Below are 13202 nucleotides of genomic sequence, written 5' to 3' on the forward strand. Positions count from 1 at the left end.
CATCAAAAATCTAATTTGAATTATCTGCTCGTCATTATCTGCTATCATTAAGGGAGAGGACTTTGTGTACTTTGTGACATTTCTTTCAATTGTGGTTAAAGGACATCCTAGGAGGAGTGTCAAAAAAATTATAAGTCACAGTTCTCTTATTTTAAGCTATTAATCATTATTATGCCTTATATTTTAGTAACCACTTAAGTAATCTAAAGATTGTGACTATGGATCTGAGTAGCCATATTGTAGGAACACTATAGTAACTGTTTGTAATACTAAGTGTTTGTGCAAAAAAGTTTTTAAATTCCCAGACTCTAAAAGTTGTACCCATAGATAATGCTGTAATAATTAAGTTCCAAAACCTTTCTAACTTGTAATCAACAGTTTTTATGATTTGCTCCACTGTCTCCTAACTGGAGTAGTTGCTAAAATATTTTCTTTTTGAAGGAGGTAAATGTTAATAGTTCAGTCTTCGTGAACCCTGACCATTGCTACTTGCAGCTATGTTTTACATGTTGATTCCTTACTTTCATACTTTGTTCATACATTTCTAGAGGAGATTTGCAAAGAATGAAAAAGAAGGAAGGAATTAGAAAATGTATCTCCTCAAATGTGTGGGCTATTGTATATGTGCCTTATGTGATTTATGCAGTTTGAGTCGTGATTTCCTGTGTGCACCCAGTGCAAAATATACACATAGTAATGTGTACTATGGCAGTGATGATTAACCTCCTGTGGAGGACTCACTATAATATTCCTATAATATGATGCACACTTTTTTGGGGGAAATCACATTAAAAAAGAGAGATTAATGGAGAATGTAGAGTTTTAAACAAAATAAAGACTTCTAAGTATTTTTTACTGAAGTGAGAGGTAAACCCATATGCTTAGTTTGTGGAGAGCAGATGGTTGTGTTTAAGGATTTGATTCAACATTATGAGACTGAACACACAGAGAAAAACAAGAACTTGATTGATGCGGAGCAGAAACGGACATCTAAACCTTTTCCAGCAAAGCTGCAGAAGCAACAAGGACAACAAGTTTTACATATCCAGGGATGGAGTACTCAAGACCAACTATGTGATTTCCAACAAAATTACACAAAATACTGAGCTATTTTTAATGGGGAGCTGATCAGAGAATGTTTAGCGAACTGTGAAAAGTGTGCTGAGGAAAAAAAAAAAAAAACAAGCATTTAAGAATGTGCCCCTCCAGGTGAAAAATAGATGTGTTAAAGACACTGAAGGGAATCTGGAACTTCAGCTGAAAAACTAAGTGGACCGTTTTAACTTTTTCTTCCTGGCTCTGTGATAATGTGTGCAATAAAAGAAAATTGTGCATGCAAGTTGAAGAAACTAACTGCATGCTTGGATAAGCTAAGGCTGAAAATGGCAGGTGTTACTACAAATGGTTTTTAAAGCAGAAATGACTAAAATGAGAAGTGAAATTGATATTTTTGTTATGTATTATACACCAGGTTTTCTGTTAGTGCTAAAATTTAACCATGTGGTTGATGTAAGTAAAATAGCTAACTTCGTCAGTGTAATAGCACTGTGTCGCAGACAGTTTGTTGCATGTAATTATGAAACAGCTTGCATGGAGTCATAGGCTACCATACAGCTGTCAGGTGATAAAATGCTAAAAAACCAAAACAAATATATGCAACCCGAGAGCAGGAATTCAAGAGTTTTGTGAGAAGAAAGCTGATTTCACAGCTCTCAGATTGAAGTTAAATCTTTGATTTGTTATTGATGTGACTGCACTAATGAAGCAGTTAAATACCAAACTGATAGGCAAGGTCTGCACATCGAATGTACAGCTTAGGCAAGGTTTTCATGAGAAAGTTGCAGTTTATGTAAAGCCTGTTGGGCAGCAACATTCTTACTTGCATATCAACAGTGAAAGAAGCCATACCACTGGCTGATCACCACGGCTGGTACTGTTTTACGTTACAAGCCCTTCTTGATGAGATTTCAAGGGGATTTGAAGACTCCAAAACAGTTGAGAGTGAAATGCACATGATTTCCTCTCCCTTCACTTGCAGTGTGGATAATGCATCCTGTAATGTTCTGCAAGACCTCATCGACCTGTAGTCAGAGTCACTGCTGGCAGAGTATTTTGAGCCAGGATCGCTGCTGGATTTTCATTTTTCTTTCATAGAGGAAAACTTTCCTTATGCAAGGACAGATGCACAGAATATGCTTTTTTTGTTTTCTATTTGGAAATAAACAAACATTCTGAGGAATGAAACAAATACAAATGCAGATACAGAGCCTCTCACAGTGACGATCACCTGTCCGCTGTCCTTCACTGAACCTGAGTTTAATGCACTTAGATTAGAGCCAAAAACAGACTCTCACTGAACAGGAAAAAAAGAATTGAAGTAATTAACCTACAAAGAAAACAGCAACAGCACTTTGTATAAAGTTAAGTCTTGCAATGATTTTTGTAAATGCTGATTAAATAATGATAAACCGTTGGTGTTTTTACTATGGCTATTTCACATTTTCATTGCCTTACCAACAGTTTATAAAGTAAAGTTAACATTGAGGAAACTTGAGGTCAGTTTATTGGTGCTGCCCTCCAAAACAGTCGCAGTTTCTCATGTGGGAACTTTAGAAAATCAATTGCCCATTCCTGAATTAAATGGTTAATATAATGTATAATATATAATGTGTGTTGGGGAAATTGCTTCCAAGTTCACTATCAGATCAATGAGTGGCTCACTGACATCTTTCTTTGTAATTTGGAAAGCAAGAATACTCACACATTAATTATTATCACAAAAAACTAAGTTATGTTATTGTTATCCATATTGCTATTGGTTAAAACTGTTAAAACGGTTTGAACTGTCTGGGTAAAAATATTTGGGGAACTCATTTATGTCTCATTAGTCCCATCTATATAGAAATCCTTAATAAGGTAGCATATTTGATCTTACTTTAACAGATACCATTCCTTCACAAATATTATTATGTTTACTTTTAGGTTTTAGGCAGCTTTTCTGACTAGAAATTGAGGGGAAAACAGTAACTGCATGTTGAGCTGTGCAGCAGTAAGGTCACCAGTGCAAAACAAGCATTAATGTGAATGAAGATGAAACCTTGCAACTGTATCCTTTAATCAGTGCTTGAGGAGCTTCTATAAAGGCAAACACTGAAATTCTGAAAGAATATTACGCTTAAGAACGCTCCAGATCATCCTGTATGCTCTTGCTCACAATGTGCTTTTGATTAAAGGTAAATTTTCTCTTTTTGTCCTCTTTCATTCCAGGTGAAGGCTAAAGCAAAAATCCGATTTTATGATCTGCTTTCTTTCCTTATCATGCTAGTCATTAGTTGGGATATCTGCCCAACTAATGTACTTATTGTGCTTTCTTGTAAGGATACAGTGTTGCCTGCTATATATTGTAAATATAAAGCTTTACAATTGAAGCAGTGAGAGTACAAGTTATTAATTATGTTGCTTGTGTTTGCAGCTGGTTTAAAATGTATCTAAAATGTTCACACAGGCAGCTTGTATTCTCCATAATTTTGTTTCTTGCAGATTTCTGCCCACAACACACAAAACAGCTAAAGAATGAAAGAATGAGAATTTATACAAATTTTGATTCCTTAATATAAACCATATGCTCCCACTCTAAAGTCTGACATGACACAGAACTTTTGGATTTCTTGCTTTTTTTCTTATGTAGTTTCTAACTGTATAGGTTTTGGGTGACTGAGGCATGTATTCCCTTGGGGCTTATGGTCACTGTATAGGCTGCTGGGATCATTCGGTGCTATTACGTTGTGTAAATGCAGTGTTTCACAGACTAAGAGTATTTGTAGTGGCAGTGAGGCATAGGCACACAAACATACTTGAACATGTGTGCAAAACAAGGCACACACACTTTTAAATGATCTAGCTCCAACTCCAACGCCACCATATTGGACTGCAGCTGGCGACAGTAGTTATTGTTCTGCTCTGCAGCCTTGATGAGGTACAGCATAGCAGCACCATATTTCCATCAGGGGAGCACAAAAAAACTGAGATGTAAATCATACCTGGATGAACTAAAAACTAAAACATGGGTACTGAAACAGTTTGAAGGTTTTCAGATTTGTTAATGTACCACAGGCAGATAGTAAACCTAAATATTAGTTGTTTTTAAGTCATTTTTGTTTTTTCATGTTGCAGATACTTTTTTGCCATATCCAAGATACTGAAAACTGGGTATCATAAAAGTACCTGTCACGTTTCTTTCCTAATCTAGTTTATTGCTACCCTCCCAATCTTAAAATATAGACTATATCTCGAAAAATGGCAATGTCCATGAGGGATTACCTCTGCCAATTTCCTGTTCTAATTAAAAAGTGTTGTCGTAATCACCAAATCACTGCCAAAGCTGCGATCAGTAGATATTGTAGTTCTCCCTCCCTATCATTCTTTTAAACAATAATTCAATATAACAAATTTGTGTAAAAATGCAGGGGAATTAAATTATTTATAAAATAGGATATCCCCTTTGGTTGTTTCTGAGATAGTCAATATTTTCTCGACACAGAGAAAAAAATAAATTTTGTTCCTGTACTTGATCTTTAATCTAAACCTTGACATTTGCCTATGATCCCAAGACAATCAAAGAGCTGTCACACACTGTTTAGTTGTATTGTGTGTTCTTGATGTTTTCATTGAGCAATGGAATTCAGACAATTGAGCAGGCAGGCAGGCAGACATGTATTTGTGGCTGCTAGCCTTGATGACTCATGTCTGCAGGGATACAAAGCAATAGAATGACTCAAGCCAGTTTGCCTCACTCCAACTGTGACCCTCAACATGTGCTGAAATGACGTCAAGAAGAAGCAGTGCACCTGCAGAAGCCGTTATCTTTGCCAAAAGCCCACTAAGGAAGAAAACATTAATTAGTGGAAATGCTGAATAAAATGTCTTAACTGTTTAAACACACAGACATACATACACACACATATATAGTGTGTACACTCTTTCAGGTCTTGCACAACTGCTACAGTTGTTCCTTCAGCTCCTAGGACTTGGAAGTGCATTAGGATTGCCACATCTATCACAACTGCGGTTTTCTGCTCCTTGACAACTGCCGCTAGATATTAGGTAGAGACATCCATGCACTATGAGGGGTTTTCATGCCTTCACATCAGTGGCATCTGTCTCCTCTTGTAGCCAGTTTATTCTTCCACTGGGGTATCTGATGACTGGTAGGGTGTATGTATTGATGGCTTGGATCTTATTCGTACCAAAGACTTTCGGGAAGTATTTGGCTGTGACTGACCTTTGTGCATCTTTATCATAGTTCCCACTGGCCTGTGGGATACTCAAGTACGTTTAGATATCCTGTCTATCTGCTCTTCTGCATTCTAGTAGCTTTGCCCCTTCAGTTCAGATCCCCTTCCCTTTCTTTGCAACCATTCAGCCACACATATCCTGTCCAACTGACATCCTGATGTCCTTGCTGTAGATCCTTGTGAGCCGAGTCAATATCTCACTTCTGGAATGCAGCTTGATGTCATCCATGTGCATGAGGTGGCTGATGGTGACTCCACTCCTAATTCTATATCAGTATCTTAGCAATGAGCTGACTTACGGGGTTGACGCCTATGCAGAACAGCAATGGGGGCAGTGCATCACCTTGGTATATTCAACTCTTGATGGTAACTTGTACGACTGCCTTGGAGTTGTAGAAGACAACACTGTGTTTTATTTCAGTCTTCTTGAGTTCCTGTTGACTGGATTACCCTTGTACAGTTGCAAGCACTCTGGTATACATGTGTGGGACATTGAATCATAGGCTTTCTTGTAGTAAATCCAGGCAGTGCTCTGATTAGTCTATCTGGTCGGCCCTTGAGGGAGGTTGCTGTGGTCTGCTTGAACATCTACTTTCTTCCAGATGTTCAACCAATGTTGCTCAGTTTCAGCTCTGCCCTTGTATTAGCGTTCCCTTGTAGCTGAGAGTACTTTTTGGAGGACAGGTCATTTATTCTGTTGACCTTGGCTTCTCTGGCATATCTCTTCAGCCTTGTGGCCAAAGCTGTGAGCCTTGGTTTAGCAGTTTCTTGAGTCTCAGTTTTGGACATCTTGTACCTCTTTTTCATCCTTGACCAATCTCTGGGCTTCCCTGACTTTAGCTTCCAGCATTCTGATTTACCACCTTTCTACTCAATTTGAGCTTTTCACTCTTCAAGTCTTCTTCACACTGATAGATGCATCAGGTTCAACTTAGGGTTCAGTACCTTGCCCAGGGACTTAGCAAATAGACAAGTAAAGCAACAGTGCTGTGTCATGGCTTTGTAACAGTATTTGTAGCAGATTTGAGGACTAGAGTGTCTGTTCACCCTAAAGAAATTATGATTCATATTTCCCTGCTCATTACTGGTAACTATAACTGTATCATGCCTTCATACTGTGCAGTGTCTCTCTGTCATGACTGATTTGTCTCCTTTCACAAGTCTATGCTTTTTCACAGCCATTTCTTGTTCATCCTGCTCTGCAAAACAGGATCATGTTTTACGGTTCACTAGCATGAAATACTGTGAAGTACAGTGAAGTGTGAATGGCTCAGAAGGCAAAGTTGAATTCTGCACATTCAGCATTTCACATGTGAACCTTTCAGATTTCCTATGGGGTCTAATTAGTTTCTGTAACTGGGAGTGTTATGGTCCTTTTTTATGGTCTTGTGCAAAACAAACACCCCCCCCAAAAAAAAAAACCAAACCAAAAAAAAACTGTCCAAACTTTTAGTAATTTAGTAATTATTTTTTAAACTGGTGATTATAAAAATACAGGACCCTATGAAAGAGGATAAATGTGCCCTAAAACGTATTCAAGTTTTGCAGAGACAAAACTAAAAAAACTAAAATGCAGCAAAATGTGTGGGCTGCTTTTCCTCCTTCTGCGATATTGTTTTGAAGATTTTCAAGAATTGTGGCTGGTTAAATTTTCTATTGCCTGCCAACATCATTTTAAACTGCATTCTGTCAGTGCAGATTGTTTTTCTATCTGCTGTAATTTATATTTGGTGGTATGGCTCTGTTCTGGGACCTCCCAGTATCAGTGACACCAAACATGGAACTGATTATGGCAGAAACAGTGGGAAACTGGAGGACAGTATAGTCTCAGTTTATCGGCTGTTTACAGGTAGCTTTCTATAAGGCTTTGTTGTTGAATGTAACAGTAAAATGACCTGTGGCTCGGAGGTGACAATGTGGATCTGAAGCTGCAAAATAAACCTTGTCCTCTGTGGCAACAGATACAAGAACACTGGGAATGAGGACAGCAGTAGAATGTGAATCATATACCTACACTTTCCGTTTTTTTCCCTGCACACTAACTCAAATATCCTTTAATGGTTGTGGAAGATGACCTACTACTACCCTGCTGTTATGGTACATAAATCACTTGTCAGTAACTTGTATTGTGTGATTAAATGCTTTGATATCATACAAATGGGATAATTACATGCTAATCTAATCATATTGATGGTTGGTTGGTTATTTTTTCACAGATTTTTTTTTTAGTAATATCACATAGCTCCAATTTCTAAAAAGCAGTCACAGGAACAACAGGGTTTTAACGGTTAAATTATTTCCTGTTGTTTGCTGTAAGATGTTTCTTGATATATTACACATGTTGATATGTTACAGTCGAGTGTTCCAGTGACTAAGAAACTCTTGAAGTGGGAACAGGAAATGATTGTTCTTGCAAAAGTAACAATGGGGAGTAGTGATAGTACTCACACAAGAATCTGAGTGAAATTACTGTAACTCTTGCCTGTAAAATTTGCTGTGCCTTGGAGGCTACTCAGAGGAAGAAAGGGGCAGCAGCAATTTAGCTCAAGAGCAGCCACCATGACAACAGATAAATACAGAAATCTCATGAAAGTGTGGATTGTTCGAAGCATCTCTCTGTTTTACCAAGAACACAGTGTTGTCAAGAGACTACAAATAAGTCACCGTGGTACTGTTTAACTTGCATGTTCATGCTCATGTTCTGTTTTACTAATTTAGTGTGTTATTTGGTGGCATTTTGAGGTTGCTGTGTTCTACATCACCTGGAATTAAGACAAAAGCCGTCATCGCCTGGTGGGAGGGAAATATTTAGGAAAATCCTGAAATTATATTGTTGAACTTTACTGTAACCACGCACTTTAGAAATAGGTAGTTATGCATCATACTGCTAATGAAATACAATAATGAAATAACGAAATACAAAAATGGAGCAGTAATAAAGTTACATACTTTACAAAAAAGCATAAAATGTCTTTATCTTTCCAAATGAAAGAATTGTGTTTAGCTTGCAAAACACTGACAGTCACTTTTTTCTGCAAAAAGCAGTCACAGAATGCATAATTGTGACCACGCAGGCATCTCGTCCAGAACAATTTACTGTATATGACATGTTTACCATACTTCTAAATGAGGTGACCAATGTTTTAGACATTAATCTGAATTGTTATTGTTAAATTGATGTAATGAAAATAGGATAAGACATGTCTACATAATACATGACTCTAATTCTGAATCTTGGTGCCATAACAGACACTTTTCAGTTCGTCATAGATAAAGAACCATCATTAATGTCCAGCAATTTGGTGGCTCTGAATTTGATTTTTCTCATGCACATTAGAGTATTGAGATTACCCAGCTTCTGCTTTTTCCTGGTAATGGCACCTGACATGAATACAACCATTAAACTGACATTAGCATGAGACTGTTTCTATGTCAGATCTTGAGTCATTGATTCCACTGAGAATCTTATTGTGCTAGAATGAATTTTCCTCCTTCTTCTTTTTTTAGCAACCAGTTTTATATCAAATTACCTTCTCATTTTCCCTCACAGATACAAGTTTTTGGTTGCACTGCACTGGTTAGTTGCTAAAAGTTAAGGCTGTGTTTTTGCTGATTTTTTACCTTGTTGTAGTCAAACTCCTATATATTCTATGTTCTATACTATTTTATAACCTATAACCAATTCTACTGAATAAATTGTGATTGTTCATAACTTGTTTCTGAGGAAACTAGAGTCACATTTAATTAGGTAGTGACCATCCTAGGAAATATTTGATCACAATATAGAATTAATTGATAATTAGAGCTTTTCAATGGAAAACAACTGTTTAAACAATAGTGAAAATGAACAAAACACAAGCTTGATTTAAAAAAATGAGAGGAGGTTTTTCTCTGTGGGTTTATCAGGTTTCACATTTTGTCATTGTTCTAATGTTGTCATATGAAAATATCATTCGAAGCTGATTAATAGGTTGGACATACCTCCAAGCTGTAAGCAGAAGTTTATATATAAGTGGACTAGAAGTGTATTATGCTCACAAACAATTATATTGTATGATGTATTGATATACCAAATTGAGACAGTGTTGTTCCAAGCAGGTACATCTTAAGGGGCTTTGTAAGTTAAATGACAATAACAATTTTTGGTTTTACAATTTCTTGGAGGCCATTTAGAGTGTTGCTGTAAATAAGAAACATGACCATTTTTTTCTGTAATGAGAGAAAGAAAATGATCTTGTAAGAGACACTGAAACCATGATAATTTCACGCTGTCACACAGCTGGCCAATCACTGTGTAAAGGGGAGTTGTAATATTGCCTGTTTTAAAAGGAAATGACAAGACACAGCCCTCATTTTCAATTCCCAGCTGCAATTATCACTCACAGAGTGTCTTTAGTCATCAAGGCTCAATAGATGGGCATTGGACATATCACAGTTGTATAGAACAGTCAGCCTTTTTAATAATGGTTTTTTGTGTTTTATTATGTAAGATCCTTTAATATATAGGCAGCTATTTCAGAAACTGATTGCCTAGAAGCATTAAAGGTGCCAGATTTAAACTACTTCTTTTCTGTGGCAAACAGGCCTAGAAAACCTACTGATTTTAATGACCTGAAAGCTTGTTTCTAATGGGACAACTGGATTTAGTATTGATTATATTTTCAGCACATCTGGTGGTATAGCTTTGTGATTGCCATTGTCACTCATTGCAGATTGAACTAGCCAGCGCACAAGAAATGGGAACATTAATTTCTGTTGGAAAATTAGAGATTCCCATTCACTTATCCACACCCATTACATTTAGCCTAAATTAGAAGAGTCTGATTGCATTCTCCCTGATGACAAATAAATTTAGCAGTGCATGCTACTTACACACACATGCACATGCACACAAACGCACAATGTATTCAGAACAGTCAATAAACTTGGTCATTGATCAAGTGTTGTACATTGACAGAGTGCCTTCTCTGCCAATAAATGTAGACTCACTTGTACATTTTTTGATACCAGATCCTTTCTTCATAGCATGACGACTGAGCTTGCATTGGAAGTTATTCTCCCAAAACTCTGCAAACCAGATATTTCTTCTGTTATTCTCTAGTGTTCGGCTGATGAAGTAGCGATCAAAACCTGAAATCAAATCCAACAGCACAAATTCAGTTAATGGCAATCCAAAATTTTTCAAAAGTGAACATTAAAAGTTAACTTTTTACTGTGGTGACAAAGGCAATTATCAACACTGTCAAGCCATAATTTTAAAAATAGTTTTTGTCAAATCTGGTATCTTAAGGTAGAATGGAGATTACTAAAGGAGGCAAACATACACCAACAATTTGCACTAAAGTGCAAGTATTAATACAGAATTTACATCAAACTAAGATTTTCTTCAAAGAAAATTGAATATTTTGAGCATTGAGGTAAGAGTTTGGCAGTGGAAATACCTTTGATGGACTGTCGTTTGGGTAGAATGGTGACAGCACCCTCTGCCATTTCTTCTTGGTGCAGTATTGGTGAAATTTTGGATCCCCAGCTGTCTGAACCTACCCAGATGAAATGGCCTGTCTGATTGGCCTTCTTAGCTGCTTGAAGGAGACGCCTTTGAAACAAAGAAATAAAGTAATGTTTACTTGTCCCATAGAAATAATGCTGTTCTCTGATATATTTCCTACACATATGTTCATACTGTGTTTAACGTAAGTCTATGATTTATATTGATTTTTAAAGTGTAAGGTAACTGCTTTTCAGGCTGTTTCATGACTAGAGTATTCTAAGACAAAGTTTTATACTCAGGCAGTTTAGCGAAATTGAAAAGCCATCATAGAATCACTATTCCTTCCCAGTGCAGTGGAATTCTTCTTGGCTGTGGCAGAATGATACCCCTGCCACATTTGTCCAGGCTTGTTGCCAATGAATGTAAGTTTGGGGAGTCATAAAAAACTGCCAATAAGCTCTGCTGCAGCAGCAGAGTTGCAGCGAGAAAGCTTGAGCATAGTGACATAAAATTTAAGCACAGCCACCTGGCATGTGAAAAACTACCAACTCTTACACCAGCCCTTATATTGCACAAAAAGTGTCCACCAGCTTACTCAGATTTTCACATAGTGCATGTTGTTTTAGCATGAATTCAAGTTGAAGTAAAACTAAGGTATAATGTTGGCATTTTTTTACTTTTGTAAAAAATTGACTTGGCAAGCAGTGACTCATCCAGCTAACTTTATGTTTCTTTACTTTAGTTTTATGACTGCGAGGTTTTATGTTTGACTGGTAATGATTTTTTCTGAGTCTTTTCTCCCAACATTTAGTGAAATGAGCATGTCTTAAAATGCAATTATGCCCACCATGTAGAAAAAAGACAGAGAAATCGATTTTTTTCCACTGTCAGGAGATTACAGTAATGGTGATATGAATACACAGACTGAGAAGTATAATATAAAATAACGCAGTAAGAAGTAAAGACGCACTGATTCATGATCATGAATGAGCACCTACACTTCCTATTTATTTTCACAGTCCAGGTTCAATTCTAAACTCACTTTAAATGGTATTTACGAAGTCTAAAATCTGAATTATGTTGCAGTAAAAATCTTTATATAGTTAGTTGGCTAACAAATCTGATATTTTGGTTGTTGTTTTTTTCTTTGTTTCTTGCATTTCTTGCTTTTTGATCACTTGGTCACATTTTACTTTAAACACTGCCATTTAATTTAGTGCTGATGTAAACATATTCATTATAGAAGCACTGCAATTTTATTTGCCTGTGGTAAAGTCAAACATAAATTTCAGGTGTTGAAAATGACAAAATGACGCACAACCTAACCAATTAATAAAATTCAATGTTACATTTTTACAGTGACAATTAATTTAATTAGTTTTATATGTATGTATTTATTACATAGATCATGTTGTTTCCACACAGAGCAATCTGTATTGTGCAAGCATACCTACCTATCTAGACTGTGAAAGGCTACCCAGCAAATACTATTTCTTATACTTCTATGACCTTGAAATAGCAGTGTAATATAATTATTGTATCATATTAAAGGGCTTCATCAAAACAGCACAGTCTCCTATACCTTCTTTGTAGGCAATTTTGGGTTCCTATTAGTCTTCTGAAGGCTCACACTGCCTGAGTTCAAGGATAGAAAAGGCATGCAGTACTGCAATCCCTCTGGCTTTCTGTAATTACTATATATCCAGACTATTACCCGTTATCAGGACCGGATTAAGTCAATGAGCACTGGGACGTCTGCCCCGGTCATTATCAAGAGACTACCCCAAATCACTGCCCTTTTCCACTGTGAATACACTGGCCTACTGAATGGTTGCAGGGAAACATTTCCCCTTACAAAGCCACAAGTTTTTCTGTTTCTTAATTCAGCCTACAGCAATTTATTTCATTTAATTCATCTTGATAGTAGATAATACATTGTAATTGATACATTTGTTTCCCTGCAAATAAAAGCAGGGACACTGTTAACATTAACTTTGTATACTGTAATAGTTGGGGACAGCAGAACAGATGCCAAATTGGATTAAAGTGCTTTACCAGGATAGAAGGGATATGAGTGAATGGACGAAATATTCAAAATTATTTTGAAAATATTATCATAAAATGAAGTAAAGTAGTCAATCCCTCCCTGACACTCTTAGTGTATAAGTACTTGTGATACAGAATCACCATTCATTGCTGCATTAACAAGTCTGGCTGGTTTTGTTGGGTATGTTGTATGTTGTTTTCCCTCTATATAGAAACTCTGGGCTTGCAAAGTAACCTGCACCTGAAAGGGATAAATAAACGTAGCTGGATAAAAAGCAGTTTGCTGTGAAAGGTTTATATCTTTTTTAGTAAACATATATAATATTTAGATGCACAGACTTGTTCTTGATAAAAACTTTGGTGATTCGATA

At 36.6% G+C, this 13202-nt stretch overlaps 1 protein-coding gene across 2 annotated transcripts in view; it reads right to left on the bottom strand.

The window, feature by feature from the left end:
* Positions 1-13202, bottom strand: part of LOC116310951 (metabotropic glutamate receptor 4) — a 126651-nt gene that overhangs the window by 21816 nt on the left and 91633 nt on the right. Inside the window, exons 4-5 of one of the 2 annotated variants that reach the window (XM_031727912.2) lie at positions 10736-10890; positions 10284-10424 (exon numbers count right to left, since the gene is read on the bottom strand). In XM_031727912.2, coding sequence (XP_031583772.2) covers positions 10284-10424; positions 10736-10890 — 296 coding nt within the window. The remainder of the gene's footprint in view (positions 1-10283; positions 10425-10735; positions 10891-13202) is intronic. The other variant, XM_039604777.1, reaches the window with a different exon arrangement.

The sequence above is a fragment of the Oreochromis aureus genome, linkage group 20, assembly GCF_013358895.1.
Source record: "Oreochromis aureus strain Israel breed Guangdong linkage group 20, ZZ_aureus, whole genome shotgun sequence".
NCBI lineage: Eukaryota > Metazoa > Chordata > Actinopteri > Cichliformes > Cichlidae > Oreochromis > Oreochromis aureus.